Source organism: Passer montanus, unplaced genomic scaffold (assembly GCF_014805655.1).
Source record: "Passer montanus isolate IOZ18808 unplaced genomic scaffold, ASM1480565v1 scaffold6, whole genome shotgun sequence".
NCBI lineage: Eukaryota > Metazoa > Chordata > Aves > Passeriformes > Passeridae > Passer > Passer montanus.
This window is the reverse complement of record NW_024371037.1, coordinates 9,001,082-9,022,778: the sequence shown is the minus strand read 5'-3', so window position 1 is coordinate 9,022,778 and position 21,697 is coordinate 9,001,082. Positions and strand designations below refer to the sequence as shown.

The 21,697-nt window shown below is 39.5% G+C and overlaps 1 protein-coding gene across 3 annotated transcripts in view; it reads left to right on the top strand.

Annotated features, from left to right (window-relative positions):
- The window catches only part of ST7 (suppression of tumorigenicity 7), a 137,488-nt gene that overhangs the window by 56,929 nt on the left and 58,862 nt on the right, over positions 1–21,697 (top strand). For 2 of the 3 annotated variants that reach the window (XM_039726672.1, XM_039726674.1), the window contains exon 2: positions 20,536–20,618. In XM_039726672.1, the coding sequence (XP_039582606.1) occupies positions 20,536–20,618 (83 nt within the window). Of the gene's footprint in view, positions 1–20,535; positions 20,619–20,753; positions 21,052–21,697 lie in introns of those variants that run through there. The other variant, XM_039726673.1, reaches the window with a different exon arrangement.

Genomic DNA, 21,697 nt, shown 5'->3' with positions numbered 1-21,697 from the left:
GGAATATTACACTTTTAGTCTTTGCAAATGGTTTCAGATGTGCTCTCAAATGTACATATTTTGTGTATTTGTACTTCTATACAGGTGCTTTTAACTAGCAGTGCTATCTCTTTTTTATTTGTGGGGGGTGGCACAGTTGAAGAATGCAAGAAAGAAAAGGGTCATTTGGGGTAAGGGATCACTTGCCTAAATGAGGCAAGTAGAGCCATTTCAGATTCCCTGGAACATATTTCACCTGGCCACCAGCTGTTAGTCCCCAGGGTATTCGTGTGTGCTTTGTGACAGCGTGTCAGCTACCCTGTGCAGCTCAAACAGCTTTGGATGCACCTGCTTAGACAACCAAATCGAGCTCTTTTTGAAAGCAGTTGTCGTCATTTTTGTATTCTAAAGAGATTTATTTGTGTTAAATAATGTGGGAATCCCAGATTCCTGAGTAACTGCAGGTTTTTGGGGGTCACTTGTTTGCATGTTGTCTTGAACAGCAGAAAGTGAAAGTCACAGTGATGGTGACAAACTTGGACTCTGGCAAGGCGTGCATGTTGCCGTGATTAACACCGGCTGCTCAGCAGCCCAGGCTCAGGGCTTGTGGAACATGCTGTACTCAAATAATCTGGCTTAGAAATGCCCTCCACTTGCCATTTGCAAGCAGGGACGGACAGAAGACAAACATTTCTTCCCCTAAATATGGAGCTTGTTACAGCTTAGTTGCTTGGCAATCCACTTGACTGTAAAATAAGCAGACTATTAAGCAATGCTACTGGTTTCCTTCCTTCTATGGCTCTGCAGGATGTTCTGTGATCTTGGTGCTGTTACAGCCTTTGCAGCCATCTGTTCAGCTGCAGTGGGGATAACGTGCTGCTGCCAGGGGTCTGCCTTTGATAACAGCAGCTCACTGCATTTTCAGGTGTTTATCCTGTTGGCTTTTTCTCTAGATGACACTGCATTTCTATTCCCACCACTTCCCTTTCTTCTAAGCTTATTGTCAACATGTTGCTGCTATCTGTAATTACACTTGGCACTGGGAGAAGGGGAGACTGAGTGAAGCAAGTGCCTGTGCGCCCTCCCTGTAGATATTAATGTATTAATGATTGCCATGTATTAATGTAAAGATACATCTAGGTACCTTCATCATTTATTTCCTTTGGACCAGAAAAAAAAATTACTCTTTCTCAACACTATATTGACTAATTAGTAATTCTAAGTCCTTCCTTGGTGGGGAAAAATTGAACTAGCTGCTGTCAGAAAATGCATCCATTTCCATATCAGATAATATTTTTATAGCATGAATTTAAATTTATTTCTCTCCAAAGGTTCTTAGCCTTTAATTCTGTTGTGTCTCCAGGGTGCTTGTGCAAAACAGGGTGTTCTTGTTAGACATTCTTTTCTTGAAAATAATTGTAAACAGAATTTCAAGAAAGTGGCATGATGTGTGAGAAAGGATAATATGTTATTCTGAAGTGTAAGAAAATGTTACAAACTGTGCATTAAAATCTACAATATATATAAAAAGCTGAAAATCTTTAGGCACCAGGGTGACTGGCTTATTCCCAGCATCTGCACTGTGAGAGAGATCCAGAAAAGGCAGAAATACAGAGAACAGTAGTCAATCAAGCAAATTATGATTCTTTAACAGCTATTCCATTAGTAAAGATTCTTGTGAAGTATATTAACACCAAATGAAATGAACTGAGCAGATGTGCAAAATAAAGAAATTGGCTCTGAAACAGATGGGTTTTGTCTGTCAAGCCTCTGTTTGCTTGGAAACAGGGCCTAGATGATGCTTTCTTCTCTTTACTGTATATGACTGTTAACCATAGCCAAAGTGCAAGGGGAAAGGTATCCAAGAACTGCTCATTCTGCTGCAAACACTTAATGATCCCCCTGCATAGCTTACCACTGTTAGGGTGACCGCCTTCTGGAGGCAAAATTAGCAACATAGCTTTACTGGGATGTGAGTTTTTTGGAATTGTTAACCCTACCAGGGAAATGGCAGAGGCAGCAGATTGCTAGGGTGAAACCCTACTCCTGTTAGCATCAGTTGCAAAACTTCCCTGGTATTAAGATGAGCAGGTGGGTTTCCCCTGGGATTCCTGTCTGAGATCAAACACAGACTCAGTGTTCATCAGTGATTCTCTCTGTATAAGTTTTCCCTTCAAAAATGTGAATTTATTGCCCACTGTTTAGCAATGCATTTTGAGATCTACAATGGGAAGGACGCTAAAGTGTTAAGCAAAATTTATTAGAAGAGATAATCTCCTTAGATCACTTGTTGCACTTGAAAAAATAAAAGTATTTTTCCAACCTGCCAGCCTTTCTGAAACAAAAGTCATGTCACTGGCTCCTGTTTCCTCTGAGTCATGGAACCTTACTTTTGGACACAAGTTTTGGTATATTTCATGTTGTGGCTGCAGAGATTTTATGATTGTGATGGCTTGAAAACAGAAATGAGATTGAAAAAGAGATTACAGTCACTTCACTAATTCTTTACCAGATGTCATTTCATCCGTTCAGAGACTGGGATTTGTTTAGATTTTCCTGGGTCTGTGCTTTTTATTTGGGCAAAATAACATACCAAACATTGAAATGCAAAGGCAAATTGCAAAGGTAAACATTCTTAGAACGAGCAAAATGAGTATTTAGGCAAAGCCTGGATGATTTTGGTTGGCAAGAGCTGTTGAGTTCTATTGATTTCTTTGTATACCTGCTTTTAGTCCTGTCCCATGATAGGCAAGCACCAGTCCATGTACTGCACATATAGGCAACATGCTCTGCATGCTGTCTTTTCATGAATATTTCATGTTCTATGGTAATGTGACTAAAAAAACCCAAAAACAACAAGTCAGCAACTGGGATGTTCTGGCCATTCCCTGGAGTCCCAGCTCTTCTTGCAGTGTGCATTTGTGACTTCATTAATAAAGCCTCCTTTATTAGATATCCAAAAGTTACTCTTCTATTAGTTTTATATTAGAAAACACCATTATTATTCTGCAGTCTAGCAGCTGCACTTAATCCCACTTTAGAAAGTGGCATCAGACCAGACTAGAAATCAAAAAGTACAGTATCAGGATGAGCATAAAGAAAAGGAAAACCAGAGTTTTGGGGTGCACTTCTGTCCCTTTAACTCTGATTGTGTCAGTATGAAAACTGACATAATATTAGGCTATTTTTGCCAGATTAGAAAGAGTTTTAATTTCTGTTTAAGTGCTCTGAGCATTGAGACAAAAGATGCAAGTGCAGAAGACGTGTTTATTAACTTTTTATAAAATCCTTGTCAAAATTATGACTATCTTTATTTGTTACAGGCTTTTACCATGCTTTAACTTACAAATTGAAAATAATATCTGTAGTTGAAAGTAATATCTGTATCAATATCTGTAGTGGAAAATTGTTTTAATTTATTGTTGTGTGCAAGGGCAGAATATAGTAAGTACATTACTGGAAAGTTTCCTCCAGAGGAGATAACAGACAAACAGATTGGGGAAAAAAATCCCATCAGTAAGAGAGGTTATTTCTTCCATTTAATATGAGGAGTTCTCAACATAGTATTTTCACTGGGAAGAAACACATGCCTATTTAATCTCCTGTTAAGGTCTTATTTTAGGCTGACAATGTCCTCTTACTGTGAAACAAGACAGTAAATTATCCCATTCTTTGTGGTTCAGAAAAAGAGATGTGAAAATACTGCTCAAGGCCATGAACCTAAAAAACCACTGTGACTGCACTCAATGACTGAGTGTCATGTATGACTGGGTACACATATATACTGGCAGCTGTCCTGAAGCTTTTGCTATTGGAGCAAACAGCTTTGGAGAAGTTCATGAATTAAATCAAACAATCAAAATGTCACTAAACCCCTCAGTTTAAATAATAGTACAGGCAAATGCTTGGTGCTACACATAAAGGTTGAGCTGCTGGTACTCTTTGTTAGAGATGGAAAGCTAAAACCCTGGGCTGGAAATCTGCTCCTTGGAGTCCATTTTAAGCATTGATTATTTCAGAAACTGCCTGGAGATTCTGTGGCTTAGCATCATGTGAAAGTGGAGGAGGAGGAAGGAAAACTGAAGAAAGAAAAAAAAATACAAGAAGTGAATTTTGGCTTTTCTAGAATATATTTTTGCAAGTACTCTTTCAGCATTAGAAGGTGGGTTATAATAAACCCTACTGTGTCAGTCACTCTTTGAATTGTGAGTCAGAAATGAAGCTACGTGTGGTGCAGCACTTGTGATTGATGAGATGAGCTCTCGCCGTGCAGTTGTGTTTGCCCTGAGTGCTGGACACTGACACCTGCAGCTGCATCTCTGGTCCAGGCAGCCCTCCCAGGAAAGGTGCTGTGCCCAGGCAAGATAGTCTGCAGTCTGTGACAGAGGAGCAGGGTCAGACCTCAAACCCTTTGGCACTGAACTGGTTTTAACCTCTTTCTAAATTCTTTCTAAAGGAAGGAGTGATGTGGCTCTCTGATCCCCTGGTAGTGCAGCCAAGTAGCTGAGTCTGTTGGGATGGTGTAGGAAATGGCAGTGCCTGGAGGATTTTAACTCAAAATCTAGGGAGAGCAGCCAAAAATAAGGCATGTGGATTTTGTAACAGAGAAGTGAGGGCAAACAGAAGGCAAAGTCTGATTTCAGCATCCATTGGGTTTGGCGGCCAGAGCCAGGGATTTAGTATCCCATTGCTATGAGACAGAGTTGGATCCCTCTATAGCACTCCTCCTGCTGCTCTGCTGCCCAGACAGCATCACTCTTGCTAAAGGACCTTGTCCAGGAAGGGCCTGCATTGCCCCTCTTCTGGGCTTGGCTCATAGTGTGTGGCAACTCCTTCAATTACTGATTCCAGCTTCTTTGAGGTCCCTTTCAAAGCAAGGTTCAGTAGTACAGAGGCTGCCCTGCCTCAAATCAAAAGAGGAAGCTTCTGCTGCTGCATCCTCAGGTAATCCCCATGAATTAGCATCCCTCCAGGCATCCCACTGCCTTCACCCCACCAGGCAATACAAAAAACCGATTACAGACTTTATTCTTGCAATAGAGCCTTGGCAGTGATGGTTTCCATTGCCTCAACAGGGTTATTTTCTTTCAAGGTTAAAGTAACTTTTCTTCCTTTAAATAAAATAAATACCTGTATTTTCTGATTATATCCCTTTGTTCTGCAGTTCTGTTCACCAACCACTTCTTCGTAGTTTCTTCCCAGCCTTTTTAGCTGAACTACAGGGGTATTGTGATTTCAGGGAAAGCTTCATGAAATAATTTACTGGGAAATTGTTCTGTGTCAGTGAGAACTTTGACCAGAGTTTTGCCCATCAGCATTCATTTTACATTTGGCCCATCGTTATTTACGATACAATTAGATTTTAGAAGTGGCAACTGCTGCTTAAGTCTTCAGAAATTCGTGCTGTTAGAAAAGAGACAAAGAGGAGTTTTGCATTCCAGCTCCTTCTCCTTTTGAGACCATCTCCAATGCATTGGGATGGGAGGGGAGGAGAAAGAGGAGAGGATAAATCTACTGTGCTATGTTTGAATGACGTTGCAAATTGAAACTAAATTGAGCTAAATTATAGAATGAATAGTTTACAAGTCCAAGAGGAAGGAACTGCAGTGGAGGTAAGGAAGTGGATGCACATAACAGAAGTAGAGGCAAGAAGAGGCTTTTAAACTACTGCAGCATGGAAGAAAGTAAAAATGGCCTTGTGAACTGGATGCTGGTGTGCTGGGGAAATTAACTTACAAATTGCAGGTGTGCCCCGAAGAGATGGAGGAGCAAATAACTCATTCCTTTTAACCCATGTGACCACTTCAGGTAATCTGACCTGCAGACAGCACTTTGGTCCCACTCATGCTGGCCTCAAGCAAAAGATCTTAATGGTCCCATCTGCTGGGAGAGGCTCTGCTTTCCCTGGCAGCTCTGTGCAGGGCTCCTGGTGATAAACAATTCTAAAGAAAGGGAATATAACTGGTGAAAAACTTCGTCTGCTCAGAGCAAAACAGAAAAATCAGTAATGGTCTACTCAAAAATAAAATGATACTTTTCAAGACTGTCAGTAGAGAATCCAGACGTTTAATTTTGTCAATTTTGCTTTCCTTTTTTTCTGTTTATTCAATCTTATCAGTGAGGATTTGGTAGAAATTGCTTGGCTCCATATGAAATAAGTGTGAAACTGCAGGATAAATACTCTGTTTTCACTTTGCAGCTGAGCTCAAGGCAAGCTGTGCTGCTTGGTACCAGTGTAGTCTGCATGAAGGAGCTTCTCCAGCCCCTGAGTCCTTGTCCACTTCAGTGAAGAGGCATTTTATAACCACTCCTCACGAGCTTGTTTTCAAACACCCAGGCAGCAGGCTGTGTAACCCAGAAGGATTTGCTTTAATTATTCATTTGAATATCTGTGCTACGTATTTACTTGTTACTTTGCCTCAGTGATGCTCAGCTTGCCTAATTTGCCAGAATTTCCCAAAACTTGAGTATGGGAAAAATGTCATAGCCTTCTGAGGCACCTCAGTTCTCCTCATAGATACCCACATAGTCAGCATTCTCTCACAGCCAAGCAGCACTGATGGCAGTGCAGCTGGCAGATGGGGCTAAGACAGCTTTAGTTTTTCTTGCTTTACCTCAGTGGAACAATCAAGCATAGGATTAAACATGTTTCCTTGTTTTTGAAAACCAGTAAAAGCAACATACTTAAAATTGCAGCAAAAACAACTGCAAGTTGTCTGCCCAGCTCTGGTTTGGGACTAACTAATCTCTGAAGGATTTACCTGTTTGGTGGTATTAATTTAACTTAGTAAAATGGGCAATATTAAATTAAATTGTGAAAACGCCTACAGGATGAAAAAAAATGCTTTAGGGAGAAAATAATGATTCTGTGCTATTTAATTAATTATTTTTAAAATTTAGTGTATTTCATGAGCAACCAACCTGGAGTAGTTTCCTCAGGAGTTTTACTTTCCAGAAAAAGGTAATCACCATTTTGGAGAAGTCTAGAAGTCTATAATATTTCCATTTCAAGAGCTGCATTTTTCCCCCAAAGCCATGTTCATAACTCATAAGGTAAAAAATACTGGATTTATTTATTTAATCTAAAAATTTAGTGTCCTCAGGGCAAAGAACTTGTTAATTGAAAAACAAACAAACAAACAAAAAAAACCTACATGGATTTTGAAAAACAGTTTTGTTTTTTAGTGTTATACTTTGCTGAGAAAATTGTGAATGTTTTTGGGAACGGGTTAATTTCTTTCTTGAAGTATTCATGCAACAGTAAACAAATCTTGCCCCACTGCATGTCAGACAAGTACATTTTTTAATACAGCTACAAGATGGTAACAGCTCTTGATACCATTTCAAGCTCACAGATCTGTGGTGGATCCTGCCTTTGGCTTCTGCTACCAGTGTTGACTCTGAGCTTGGCTTTGCTGGCAAGCTTTGGTGTTCTGCTTCCTTTGGGCAGCAAAGCCTTAACAAGCCCAGATGGTTTTCCTTAATTCCCCTAAATGATGATGTTTCCTCTTTTCAAAGTTTGGGATCTATTTGCTCAGTGGCAGCTCTTCACCATGGGAAGGATTAATTTCATAATATGAAAAAGAGCTCTTTCAAGGGACCAATTCTTTAATAGTGCCAATGTTGCTGGAGCTCAAGGAAACCTCCTTTGGGGAGCTGTTTTTCTTTTTATAAAGTAACAAAGAGGGAGGTCATAGCCAAATACAGGGAGACCCAAACCCAACACTGTAGGTTATGTGAAGTCTTCACTTTTTCTGCTAAAAATGAATATTTTAGTCTGCAAGGCTGTATTAGTTTTTTGTTCTAATCACCTTTACATGTGCTCTCATGCTCTTTTTTATCTCTCAACCCCTTTATATATAGTGAAAAGCAAGCAAGTCTGCTTCACAGTCCACCTTGGGTGTAGACTATTGTGCTGTCCGGGCACAGACTGGACCTAGACAGGTTTGCTGGAAAGTACTGGATGTAATGCCTTCCTTTTGACACAGTCAGTTGTTTCACCACCAGAATCAACCCTTGGAAAAGGCCAGAGCAGTTCACTTTGAGTGCTACATGCAGGTGAAGGGTCCAGTAGCAGGGGCAGAAATTAGTGCAAAGATCCCTGCTGCTTTTGCACACAAAAGGTTACTTAGTTCTATTCCCAAAGCACAGTCAGGGATCCAAAGCACTGCATGGAAACAGTGCAGGCAAGCCAGCCATGAAGCTGGGAGCAGAAGCCGAGATCCACTGCAAGTTCCATGTTGCTGCAGTATTACATATCCCTAAGCACACCTCTCTCATGGGCACTTCCAGCCAGAAAGTCAGCTGCCCTCTCGGTGGTATTTTGTGCTTTGAATAATAAGCAATAAGGGTTTTGGTGGTCATTTAAATGCTACAGTTCCAAGTCCTTAAACACACTTAGTAGGTTCTGGATCACTCTGTTTCTCAGCCAAGTGGCATTTTGTAAAGCATTAAGTTAAGTAGCCTCCTACAATAATTTTGCGTTCCTTCTTTGAGCTGTCTGTACCAGAGCCCACTTCAAATGTATTGCTGTATTGATTTTGGTATTCTGCCACTCTCGAAGTTTTGTTCTGGATTTTTCTGTTGAAGCAGTTGCTCATTCAAATGTGTGTTCAGAGGAGAATTGGCTCCATGTGCCACACACTTGGAGGTCACTTTCACTCTCCCTCAAAAGCCAGATAGAAAGTCAGTTCCTGACCACAGGTGTAGGGACAACTGGGACTGGATGGGAGGTCCCCCAGCTGTTGAATGCCTACCCAAAAAACCCCTAGAAACTTTTGGTACTTCATTTAGAGAAAACATGGCAAATTTTAGCTTTAGAGACAACTTTTGCAGGGCAATCTAAATAGGTCAAATGGACAGCAGCAGAAATTCCAATGCAGTGATTATCATAATTAACCACCAGCATCGGAAGATTAGCATAACCATGGTCACTAGTCCTAGGTACACTAACGTGACCAGAAGAGGAACAAGCAGATGCAAGAAAACCACAGCATTTTGATGAGCTGTTTTTGCAGCATGGCCTCCTCAGGTCACCGAGTGCAGTGATGAAGTAGCACTCAGGCATGTTTGGAAATCAGTAGAAGCACTGACCGCCAGGTCATGTGCTCAGGCCTTATCAGCCCTAGAGAATGGAAAGCTGGGCTCCTGAGATTTGTCTCACCTCAGTGATATTGCCTCCCTGACCAGACTTCGAAAGCCACTTCCTGATTGTAGATGATCAGTTTGAGCCATCATGGCCTGATTTTTGAGGAACTCACTCTAGTCAGTGTCAAGGGGGGAACTTGCAAAGAGGATCTTCAGCCATTGCTTGCCTGTTCTGAGACCCAGGTCTGCATGATGCAGTGGAATGGAAGGGCAGAGTTGCTAATGAGCCGTGCTTCTGGCACACCCTCACTTTAGCTCAGCAGTTTTCATACAAGCCAGTGTGCAAGAAACTGTGCAAAACCCAAGGAATAGACATAATCACAGAGGGATTTTCTTAAGTTGCTTTCTGTATCATCATTTCTAGAATCCAGTTTGATACGGTATGACATGCAGAGTATTTCCCGAGAGTTATTTACTAAAATGTGGGGGTGTGCTCTTCAGCTCCTTGATGTCTGCCTGGAGAATTCAGGCAGGTAAATGACTGTTTACTTTCACACATTCCCAGTTGGATCTAAATGTGGGAGCTTCCAAATACAGCTTTGAATTTTCAAATTAGAGGTGATGCAGTATGTGAGTGGGGCAAGAACAGGGATGAGAACACAGGTTACACTAAGTTATGTGGAGATGCTGCTTCTCATACGAGTTTCACATCTACCAAGGGTGCCATATTTGGCTAATTTAGTCCTGCATTTTTCACTTGTCCCTCCATGGTGGTTGGCTTTAGAGGGAAAGAAACCTGACAGTAGCTGCAGGTAACTCACAGTGCTGGGGTTAAAGTGTGGAGGGTGTGGGGGTGGTGTTTGTGAACTGCTGCCCAAGGTAGAGTACCAGTTTGAGTCCTACCTGCAGGTCCTGCTCCACCCCTCCTCTGGTCCCTCCTACCTGCATGAGGAGAATCACCTCTGAAAAGATTCAGTAATTTTAAACAGAAGAAAGATAAATTAAAGAAGACACTTTTGGACAGAGTGCTATTTCAGTTATTTTCAGCCAAGTCAGCCACGGTCATGTTTGGAATTAAAGCCATCAAATATTCAATAAGAAAAATAGTGGGTGTCTTGCACTGCCTTTTCTCATGGGATTTCATCAAAGGCTAAACCTTATGTTATCATTTTTGTTAATGTTAATGAGGAGACTAAGTGGCATTTAATTTGTCTTCTCATGAAACAAAGCAAACTCTAAAACTATGGACAGTCTGGTTTTGTCTGGCGGGCACACAGGACCTTTAAAGGAAATAGCACTGGAGAGAGACTCATTGTCTGTGGGCAGCAGAACGACTGCCCCAGCCACAAGATGATAATTTTGAAAAAGTCGAACTTCACGCTGTTTGTCCATAAGTCTGTGTGAGAGGTGTGCTCCCTCAAATTCCACTTCGTCATTTGCTTTGCATTTGGTTGGAAATTCTTAATCTGGAGCTCATTCTACTGAAAATCTTTATTATGCAAAATTCCCCCCTGACTTTTGTCTCCTCATCAGTCAGGTCCTGAATGCAGATTGCAGTTCTGTCTGCAGAGTTACTCTAGAGCCTTTTCCATTTTAATAAGTGTTGGATATCCCAAGAGACTGGTAGACAATGGAGATTATACAGTACTTGTCAAACCTGCTGCCGTGCTTTCTTTGAAATACCCCAAAATGGAGGCAAAGAGGTAAAAGTTTTCTACTTGCCATGTCTTCTTTTTCTTTTGGTACAATTACTGTGTGAGTCACACAGTGTTAAGAATATTTTGAAGGGGAAAGCTGATTATTAGGTACATAGCAATAATGAATCACACTTGCTGGAAAAATCATTTTCCCCTTACTTTTGTGCCACATTACCCAGGCCATCAATTACTGGAAAAATACAAATCCCTGCTTCGTATAGAAATTTATCATAGGTTGAAATTTCTTATGGGAGAAAAACAGCATGAACACCTTATTGATTTTATAAGTAGGTGAGTTTTCAATGACAGGATAATGCTATCGGCTATTACAGATCTCCAGGGAATTTTCATTACACTGCTGGCTCTAATTATAAATGTTTTCTAGTCACCTCTATTCCAAGAAGCACCTTGCAATTTCTTGTATGTAAAGAGATCAGCATCTTGGAGACTCTCAAAATAGATTTGCTATATAGAGTCAGGCTGCCAAGATTAGGACAGAAATGTCTGAAATAGAGTATTTTTCCAGAATTTAAAAATTTAAAAAAAAACCAAAAAACATTTAGTCAATGTACAAATTTGAGCCCAGTTTTCTGATTTTTTTTTTTTTCATTGCTGAGACAATTTCGTTTGTTGCACAAGTCATGGTCCTCCTGTCTTTTTGTATGCTGAGGAATGCAACACACAAGCAAAGACGGAAAGTGTAGCACTGCTCATATCTGTTGGTTTAGTGCTCCTATCAAATCCTGCCTGGAACAAAAGGAGGCACAAAAGGAGGCTGCAGGGCAGCTGAGGGTGCTTTGTTCATGTGTCTCTTTTGTCATAGCATGGCAGTACCTCTTCTGAGAGAGGTTCCTGGATAATGGGAACCCATGGGATATTTTCTCTTTTGTGGAATGCTGGTGAAAGCGCTTTGCATGATTTGTCTCTCTAGAGCAGATTAGCCTTTGTTATCTCTGGCATTGGAATTAATCACTGTGACAAACTTTTAGTTTAGGGTATTCTTTACACAGCTAATGAACCAACATCAAAAAGATTTAATGGTGCAGTTACCTCCCTGAGTGCTGCATGAAAGAAGAGGGCAAAACATACCCATTCCATTGAGAAAGCTGTACTGATCTGGTACGTGAAACAAAAGCCCTTAATTTTCTTAAATGACTCTAGATAATTAGGTTTAGTAATTGGCTTTTGTTTTAATACAGCTTTGAAAGGCTAAACCACATAAATCTGTGTAATGCCTAAGAATAATCAGCAGTTAAGGTAACAGGTGCGTTTAACTTTGCAAAGAGTGCCTGTCCAAACTGGATACAGATCTGTCAATTCAGTTACATGATGTTAAGAGGAATATTGAAATAGGGCTTTCTTTGAACACTTGGCAGTGCAGAGTGGAAAATAAGGTGTTTTGTTGCAGTGTTTAAGTACATTTTTGCAATGAAATACATTACTAGTGATTTTTGATAGAGTCCAATTGCTGTGCACCCTAAACTGAAAACCTGGTAGATTTACAGACGTGAAGACTTAATCTACCTGATAAACTGTGCAACAGCCATACTCTCGCCCTACTCTTGTTTTCTCTTACAAATGTGTATCCAAGAGAAGATGTCTCTGCATGATGATACTCTGCAGTCACCTGAGAGACCTCTTGGGAATCCATCCTCATTTGGCTATTGCATCACATCGGGATTTCCTGTGCTTTTGTTTTGGGGAATTCGGTGATACACATGCTGGTATGTTTGTGATTAGAAAAGGAAGCCACAACCTGTGACCACAAACTGTGAAGGTGCTCTCTGCAGTGTCTGGACTGGTTCTGCCTACAAAGAACTCTGTCACAAATCTGAGGGAGCACTTCCCCATGCAGTGCAATGCTGAACTAAAAATTTGATAAGGATTCATGATTCTTGAAACTAAGTCAGCAGGGGAGATGTGTATAATGACAGTGTTTCAAATCAATTTGCAAGCAACCTGATTTTAGAAGAATTAAAGCTGAAAGTGTTGCAAGAGAATTTGACTGACAACCAAGCAACAACATGACTTTATACATCCACATCTCTAAAAATGCAGGTATTAATATCTCTACTCAACACGTCATTGCTCATCCTTAATGCCTGATTCTTACTTGACCCAGTCTTTCCTTTCTACTTGTACATTATTAATATCATTAGTCTGCTTTTAGCATTAGGACACCGTGATGGTCATAAAGAAATGCGCAGTTCAATCTCTGATAGCTGAGAGCTGCAAGGGAAGTGGTTTCTCCCTTGTTTTCTTTAAATGGAAATGCTGTCGGGATTTTTTTGGTCTGGGGGGAGGGGATGGGTGGGTTTTTTAGAAGGGTTTCTGCTGCCAACTATTAGCAAATCTTGGTGTTCATGCAGCACGCTCTGCAATTAACAGAAGCTGTGTAATTAACTCATGTCGCCACTGCATTGTGAAAACAAGAGCAAATGTCCCTATCCCTTGGCAGGGGTAACTATGTGTCAGAAAATTTGCATTATAATAGTGACTTGCATTGGGGGAAGCTGATCTTCTTTTCTTCATATTTTTACTTTCCCCAAATCTGCAAGGTAGTGAGTTCATGACCTCGTACAAATTGAATAGCAAAATACTGTGCTTGGATGAAGACAGAATATACTAAGTTGCCTTAGTATTTAAACTCCAAGACAGAATGTTTTCCTTGGGGTGGGTATAGTTAGAGTGCATTTTCTGCCTCTATGTCTAACCTCTCCATTCCTGAGGTACAGTGTAGCTGTTGACCACAGCAGGACATTCTGGGAAAATGTAGCTGGGAATGGGGATCTTTAGTAGCACCTTTTGTTAAGGGTTTCATAGCTTGTGAGAAAAAGCTTTGGGGTATATTTGTTAGCAAGGAATAACTTCTGGATACCATCTCTTCCCAAATTACCAAAGCTGTTATTGTTGGCAGTCTTATTTCTCCCAGTGAAAAGGTACTTCTGACATGCAGAGCATCTCTTGCTGAAGTAAAAATAGCCTTTGTTTGCATTCATGTTGCCTGTGTAATTTCTTGTGTCTTTTTTTACTTTTGGCATTCTTGCCTCTATCATCTTCTTTCTATGCATGATAATTTTTACTGCCATTCCATTTTCTGATTTTCTTTTAGCTCATCTCTGTATTTTACTAGTTTACCTCTAACCTGGTTTTCTTTTTCCTTTCCCAAGTCAAAATAGGGTCTTAAGTGCTTTTTTGTCTCACAGATCTGGTTTCCTTGATGCACCTGTATGCCCTTCTGCCCTCAGCTCTGTGTTGGTTATCTCTTATCAGTTACATTTCCCTGTATACCATTCACAGTGAGGATAAGCAAACTTACTGTAACAGGCTGAAGGGCTAATGCACTCTGAAGGATGTAGTGTATTTGTCTAAGTCCCAAAAGCTCCACAGCCAGGACAGACTAATTCCTGCTAGGAAGGGAGACAAGGGTTTTTGGTCGATCAAATAACTTTTCAACATCATAATATGAATATAGACTTGGTGTTGAAAAGCAAGCCAGCACAGATCATTGTGTCACTTTGGCCTTCAGATACTTAACATGTTAGCATGTTGGGAAGAACTGCAATTTGCAAATTTGTTTGCAATCCTCAGGCAGCATTTTCTTGGGAAAAGATGGACTGAATTTAGTAAGATTTGTTTCAGTTTTCTCTGCTGGATATAATTTGCTCAGTGGGAAATTGGGTCGCAAAGTGGAAAGAATGTTAGTTACAATTTTCAAAACTCTTTATTTTTCAGTTATAAGTAAATGAACCCGAAAGTTTTTGACACATAACTGGTCCTGTGTTTACTACCATCTGCTCTTTCTTCTCTTTGGGCTGTGCTTTGTGGCTGAAAGCCTCTCCCATCATACCAAATTTTACTCCAGAAGCTTGTCCCCACTCACTTTCCCTTTTTATTGTGTCACTGTATTGAATGGGAAAACCTGCATTTAAGGTGTGGAAACATGGAAGTGAGAGTCTGGTGGTCTTCCATCCAGAAACTTTTATTTCACTAATTTGAAATATCTGTATGGGGAGAACTTTGATTGTGCACAGCTATGTAGTTAATCAGAGCTGAAGTAACAGGAGGCTTCTGGTGCATCACCATCTTCTCTCACGTGGGCTCTGATCCAGTGGTAACTGAGAGCTACAGACTCCTGGCCATTAGCACAGGCTCCTGGCGTCTGAACGTGACTCTCATTCAGCCTTTAGGATGGGACTGGGTGGTTGAAGAAAGTGAGTGGGCATCTGGATTTCCTTTTTTCAAATTTTCGGAAATTTTTTGAAAACAGATCTAGACCAAAGGCCTTACAGAAGGAAGCTGCATAGCGTCTGCAACAAGTAAATGGAAAAATCTCTCTGCAGCATTCTGAAACTTGAATGCTTACTTCTTCTTTGGTAATTCCTTTAAGAAGTCTGAAGAAGTTAAAAAAAAATCTTGGTAGCTTCCCAGGGAAAATCCTGGTAATTGGTGAAAGTGTTTTTGTTTTTCTGAGACAATACTCTGTGCTAGCTTTAAATTGGATGGGGTTTGTATTTACGTTTAGCTGGAGACCATCACAGTATATAACGCGTAATTCAGCCTGACCCTAGTGTGTTTTCCCAAAAGTGCATTATAGGCAACATTCTTACGAGGGAGGGGTTGAGAGTTCAGAAAGTTTAAGTACAAACAGTTTAATTAAAGTCAAGAGTATGTAGTGTTTCATACTCAGAGAGGGAAAGTTTATACAATTAGTAAAAGAAGTTTATTGAACTTAATTTTGCCCTCTTTGCTGACACTTTGGTAGAAGAGTTCTTCATTGCAGCTACAATTTTGAACTGGGGAGCTTCATTAATCCAAGCTGAGGCCCCTGTGAAACAAGCCAGTCACTGCCCTGTCTTCTGTACTGTGTTGGAACAGCAGCCTGAATGGATGGTTGCAGTGAAAAGAAATTAAATTGCTGTGTCAAAGGTCTCTAGTGATAGGTCTCTTAGCTTGTTGCCTGTCTAAGTGATTTGGGGCTCTTGGCACTGGTGTTAAAAGAGTTTGCATCAGTTTGCATACCAAGCAAATACACAGAAGAGAAAGTGCGGCAGAATTTCTTAGTGACACAAATATTATAGCTGTGATGACTTAAGGACTGGCAATGCTAGAAGGGTTCTGTGACTATAAACTTTTATATATTTTCTGGCAATTTGCTCTTACAAAATTAACTACTGTACCCAGTTTTGGGGTTTTTTTTTATTAAGTCAATTTATATATTATTTATTCATGCATAACACGTTTTTTTTTATTTAACAAGGTTATTGAGATATAGATAATTTTGCCTGCATTTTGAGATAACAAAGAAGTGCCATAAATGATAGCATCTAGTCTTTGCTGATCTGTTGGTGTATGTGATTTATGTTACATTGCTATTAAATTTTTATTTGGACCTTACTGTACACTTATATTACCTACATTCAGAAGTAGGTAATGGGGCTGTCATTTTAGTAGCTCTGCATGTGGGAATAGTTGGTAGTTTGCAGTGCTCCCTCCCCTAGTGACCTTCTAATGTAATTAACTGATGCAGCAGTTAATATGACACTTTTAGCAGTTCAATCCCAGTATTTTCTACTGTGGTTCCTCACATACTTGAATTCTGAATGCCTCAAGACCTTGAAGAAATTTATTAAGCAATAGTGGTTTTTATCATCTTGAGTGATCCATTTTACATGTTTCACAGATTTTGTTACTTGAAAAATACCTGGATTTTCCTCTTGTGTTTAGTCCCAGGTTCAGAATTAATCACAAGTATTGGAAATGAGTAATATGTATATAACAGGAATAAAATGGCATCTGCTTTCAAAAAATGTTTCAGTCACCTCTTTTGATTAGTCTCATCTGGGAATGTTAGATATAAATGTTAGATTTTGTAACTTGTTTGCTGTGAATTGAATAAGATGTAAATTCATTTCTGTGAGCATGCACAGTTAATGATGAAATAAGAGTACTTCCCTAGGTAGTATACAGAAGCGTGAAATAACTTACAAGTGTAACTTAGGCACTTCTGAGAATGTAAATATGCCTTATTCTGAATGTCTCAGGTATTATTAAAATGAAAGCAATAAAGAGAAAGGAGGAGAGAGGGGATGGAGTCAGGGGGTGGAGGGCCAGGAGTCTCTCATAAGTATGTCTGGGTTTTTTAGACAGAATTTATAGGTCATGCTGATTTTCTTTACAAAAAATACAAAACAAGCTGTACTAACACACCTAAAATAGATCATTCACTGTCAAAAGCCTGTGCAAGTAATTGGGATTTGACAGTAATTTCAAACAAGTTACCACTATAGGAACATCAGGCAAGTTTCTTTATCTAGATACTCATTACTTGTCCTTTTTAAGTCCTACCAGGTTACAGACAAGAGATGATATTGTGAACTGAATAGCTGCCACATCTTCCCTTTGTGAACAGAAATAATTAGGCATACACTGGAATTCAGAAGAAATTACATACAGTACTAGCTTTTGCTGATGACTGTACTTGACTTCTTTATTCTGCAGTCATCTGCTATTGACTTCATCTCACATTTCTCAGAAATCTCTCTGCTCCTCAATCCTGCTACATCATCAAATGGAAATAGGGAAGTAAACCACTCTATCCAAATTTAGGCAGATGGACAGGTAGCATTATCTAATAGCTCTACTTTACTGCAACACACTCAGGAACCCTGATTCCACTGAGGGATGGAGATGTTGGATATGATAGTGATTTCTTCAGTGCCAGAATGCTGACTGAAAGAAATGCTCCCTTTTGCATAATGATATATATCACAATGCAAAAGTGGATTGATTTTTATTCTTGAGATTCGTTATTATGAGAACTAGGCCTTGATGTAGTTTCCACTAAAACAATGATTGAATTCTCATTAACTTCAGAAAAAAAATAGTCGGACCACACATGCTTAGTTTTACTGTTTTGGAAATATGTTTCTTATTAGAAAGTACTTCCTTTTCTTAATAATATTTATGGAGACAAAGGAACTGGGAGAGTAGCTAATAATTGGCTAAAGGTGATACTTTTCATAATGAAGTAGAAGATTCTTGCATTTAATGAGTGGGAAAAAGAATGGCCAAAGGATTAGAGAGATACAGTCCAGATAAACAGCTCTGGTCACTGAGTGCACGTGTATCAAATCTAATGAGTTATTTCAGTTATCTGGGAGTCTGGCCCATAAAATCTAAAAGCATCCAGCATCATATCTGTTCACCTTGACAGTTCCTGTGACTAAGCTGTAAAAGTGAAGAATTGCAGCAGCTTATATTAAGGAGGATAAAGGAGCACCAGTATATGCGCAGACAAAGAAGAAAGCAGTAACACTTGTGGAAATTACAGATAAATAAAATCCAATCTCCATTCACATATGAGAGTTTCTCTATAAACCAGTGTACATTGCTTGTAAAAGAGTGGTGGCAGAGGAAAGCTAATAACATTTCCTCTGAGCCTTATTCAGTCTACACCACTCATGAGCTCCATACAGCTAATTTGTTGAGGGGGCTCTTCCAAGTGGGGATCTATTTCCCAAAACAATTTTTATGGCTGGAAGTCAGTAATAATATTTAAAGCAAATAGACTTTATCCTTATTCAATGGATCTGCTCATGTGGAATCTTCACAGTAGATTTAGATGGCTCACAGCTTCGGAAATCAAATTACTTCCAGGGTAATGGGAAATTTTAGTAGAAAAAGTTCCAGCATTCCATAAGCTGTGAAGCTGTGGTTGGAGAGTGGAAGAGAAAGATCGCCTGTAAAGTCTCTTGCTGCCTGGCTTTTCATGTTATGTTGGCACTGCAGTGGTACTGTGTTACAAGGTAGAACACAGGCATCTATATCCCATCACAGCATATTCTCTCTCAGGCATATCCTGACCTAAGCAAAGGAAGTAATTTCAGTGGCGGTCTGAAATTTCCCCAGTGACATAGTTTGAGTATGTCTCTGGCTTACATTTCCATTCCAAAATGAGGAATGTTTCTTCTAAAAGACTCAGAGTAGTTGGTGAAGCCAAAATTATTTCAGTCTCTCCATTCCTCTTCCTACTTAGTAGGTGCTGTGGCTGAAGAAAGCAGGGACTACTATTTCAAAGTCTGCTTTTATTAGACATACAGTCTGCTTGGAGAGGAGAGGAGAGGAGAGGAGAGGAGAGGAGAGGAGAGGAGGATTAAAGCAGTGTATTTGTTGCACACAGCAGTTTGGAGGATGTGATGCTAATTTATACTAGCTGAGAATATGGCATCCAGTGCATTTGGAAAAGAAAATGTACAATGGCATTAAAACCCACCAGATTTATTCTTTGCTATGTCAGCTTGGTGCTTAATGCCACTCCAGTGGACTAGGAAAGGACAGTTCCATTTTAACACTTTATGTCTTCAAGAAAAATAAACAGCACAGAAAATAAGCAGCCAAAACCCAAACAAAGCAGCTGAATTCGGCTTTAATCTTTTAGTGATGCATTTCTGGAAAGCAATTTATTTTTTTTTTACTGGTCGTGGAAAGTGAATCATATGTTTGATGGTTTGTATTCTGCTATTGTTGTCTCCTCTTAATTTTTAGGCTTCATATTATTTAATTTCTGCAAGGTGTTATTTCTAAAGAGAACAGAATGAACTGAGGGCCTCACACCCTCAGGTCTCACACATATCCAGGTCTTTTATCAATGTTTTTTAATGACTAGTACTCTGCTACAAGCCTTTTAAATTTACCTGCTAAACTATTGTTAGTTCCCTCCCCAGTCCTGGATACATGTACATACACAAATAAATGCATGTGTGTGTATATACATAAATGTATATATGTATGAGAAATTCTTTGGCATTGGTTAAGGATGAGACCAGTAGAGTTGTTTACAGAAGGTATTCTAACCCTTTATGTGGTTTAATAAGGAATGATTTCACTTGTGGAAGATGGAAGTGATGGAATGTTGTGTTTTCTTTAAATATCTAGAATTTAGTATAACTCCAGTTCTCTAATAGCTTCTGAAGAATCATCAAAAACCTAGAATATTTTCTAGGTACTCCTAAGGCGAGCCATAGGGATTTTCTGTGAGGGATCAGTATGACTACCTGGTGATTTTCTCAGGAGCTTTCAGGATGGGATACGAGTAGAAAAGCCCTTAGGATTTCCAGAAACCCATGCAGATGGAATTGTTCATCTGACTTCACTTCTGCCCTGGATTTTGGATAGTCTGGACAACTATAATGATTTTCACCACTCACTATGAAAGCTAGTTAGATCTTTTTTTAATTACTTACCCACGGTTGTCATACTGAGTGGTTCACCAGTAGAATGAATTAGAAAAATGCCATTATCTTCTACTTTGTAAGTGAGGAACCAAGGTAGTGAGAAGTAAAAAGCTTTAAAAAACTTCATCAAGATCTACAGGATGTTGAGACAATTTTGAATGCAGGACATTGAGACAGACTTCCATGGTTGCTAACTGCAATAGCATAGATTTCTAATAACAAAGGCATATAATAAAATGTTTTCTATATATCCTGGGGAATCCTAAACTCTGTCAGTGGAGCACTGACTGAAATAAGAAAGTCCCAGACATGCATGCAACTGTTTTCTAGTGCCTTGTGATTGACTTTGTTGTGAAAACAAAATTCTGCATGTGGCAGCCTAACGCTCTGCTTTATCACATATTAGGCAGATGTTACTTTAACTGTCTTTTTATCAAAGCTAAGGTAATAACTTACCTGCAGTTGGGAGGAGGAAGAGACATGTGGAGAACATGTCCTGCTCTTGTACTCATGGTTTCCTCTCTTTTCTTTTTCAGTGAGTATGTTTTTGAACACATTAACCCCCAAGTTCTATGTTGCCCTGACAGGCACATCCTCATTAATCTCAGGACTTATTTTGGTAAGTACTACATCTATTGATATCATTTTAGAATTTTATTTTGATATCCAGAATTGTATTTCAGGCTTCCTGCAGATTAATACGTATCTTTTTTTCTTCTGTCAATTTACAGTTCTGCAGCACATAAAATTTGTCTTTATTTTTATGTCTCTTTCTGTGGGAATGAAAAAGAAAAAAAAAGTGTTTCAGTGCTGTATCTTTGAAGATAAAAAAAGTCTTGAAGAACAATGTGACTCACTAACAATCCTACAGTAATTCTTAACAAGTGTTTGCACATTAAGTGCTTTCCTTGACAAGTACTACTGAAATTAAAATGGACAATAAAAGGAAGAGGAGGAAAGGTACCAACTGTCTCAGCTTAGCATGGTCCTTTCAGAAAGATACAGCAGGACTTACTAGAGAAACACCAGTTCTGGTGCCAGGATTCCAAGGGGTAATTATTTCAGATCTTCACTTCTAGAATATTTCCCAGTACATAGCTGCCTATTTGCTTAAATGTCTGTATTTTTTAACCATTTAAAAAACCCTCCTCCCATATGTAATTCTTGAGGGCTTCTTTATGCAAATTGATGCAGTGGAGTGAATCATAATGCTATCACAATGCAGGAGTCCAAAGCAGAGCATTTTCTCTGAATTTTATCAGATATATTCATAGAAACAAATGGAGATTAAAAATATAGGAATTAACAGGGTGTACATATATATAATTGTATGTGGTCTGTTCTTGTTTCCTCACTGCTGAGATTTGGCTTACTGCTTACACAAATGAGTAGTATAGCATAACACAGAACAGATCAGAATGATCCTCTAGTCCAGCTGCCTGGTGACGTCAGGGCTGACCAAAAGTTAAAACATGTTATTGAGTGCATTCTGCAAATGCCTCTTAAGCACTGACAGGCTTGGGACATCCATCACCTCTCAAGGAATCCTGTTCCCATGTTTGACCACTTTCCCAGTGAAGATACTCTACCTCATGTTCATTCTTACCTCCCATCACAGCTTTGAACCATTCCCATGTGACCTGTCTCTAGATAGCCAGAAGAAGTGATCAGCCCCTTCTTCTCTCCACTTCCCCTCCT